Source organism: Microtus ochrogaster, unplaced genomic scaffold (assembly GCF_000317375.1).
Source record: "Microtus ochrogaster isolate Prairie Vole_2 unplaced genomic scaffold, MicOch1.0 UNK582, whole genome shotgun sequence".
In the NCBI taxonomy this organism is placed as follows: domain Eukaryota; kingdom Metazoa; phylum Chordata; class Mammalia; order Rodentia; family Cricetidae; genus Microtus; species Microtus ochrogaster.
Window position 1 is genome coordinate 1 of NW_004949680.1, and position 519 is coordinate 519.

A 519-nucleotide genomic window follows, 5' to 3' on the forward strand; every position below is an offset into this window, starting at 1 on the left:
TATGTGGCCATATGCAAACCCCTCCACTATCTGAACATCATGAGCCCACGGATGTGCTTGTTAATATTAATGGCTGCTTGGATCATTGGCCTCATTCATTCATCAGCCCAGTTGGCTTTTATCATAAACTTGCCCTTCTGTGGTCCTAACATATTAGACAGCTTCTACTGTGACATACCACGACTTCTTAAACTTGCAAGCACAGATACTTACAAACTTGAGTTTATGGTCACTGCCAATAGTGGGTTCATTTCCTTGGTTGCATTCTTCTTACTCATCATCTCCTACATCTTCCTCCTCATCACTGTCCAGAAGCACACCTTAGGACGCTCATCCAAGGCCCTCTCTACTTTGTTGGCCCATATTATTGTTGTAATTTTGTTTTCTGGCCCATTGGTTTTTTTCTATGTGTGGCCTGCTCCTTCAACACATGTGGATAAATTTCTAGCTATATTTGATGCAGTTTTGACTCCCTTTCTAAATCCAGTTATCTATACATTCAGGAACAGGGAGATGAAG

The 519-nt window shown here is 41.6% G+C and overlaps 1 protein-coding gene across 1 annotated transcript; it reads left to right on the forward strand.

Moving 5' to 3' along the window:
- Positions 1-3: 3 nt before the first annotated feature.
- LOC102001454 (olfactory receptor 4F15-like) lies at positions 4-519 on the forward strand (the record flags this gene model as incomplete). Its single annotated transcript, XM_005372256.1, has 1 exon — positions 4-519. A coding segment is annotated over one exon (516 nt), but the record flags the coding sequence as incomplete, so codon positions are not given.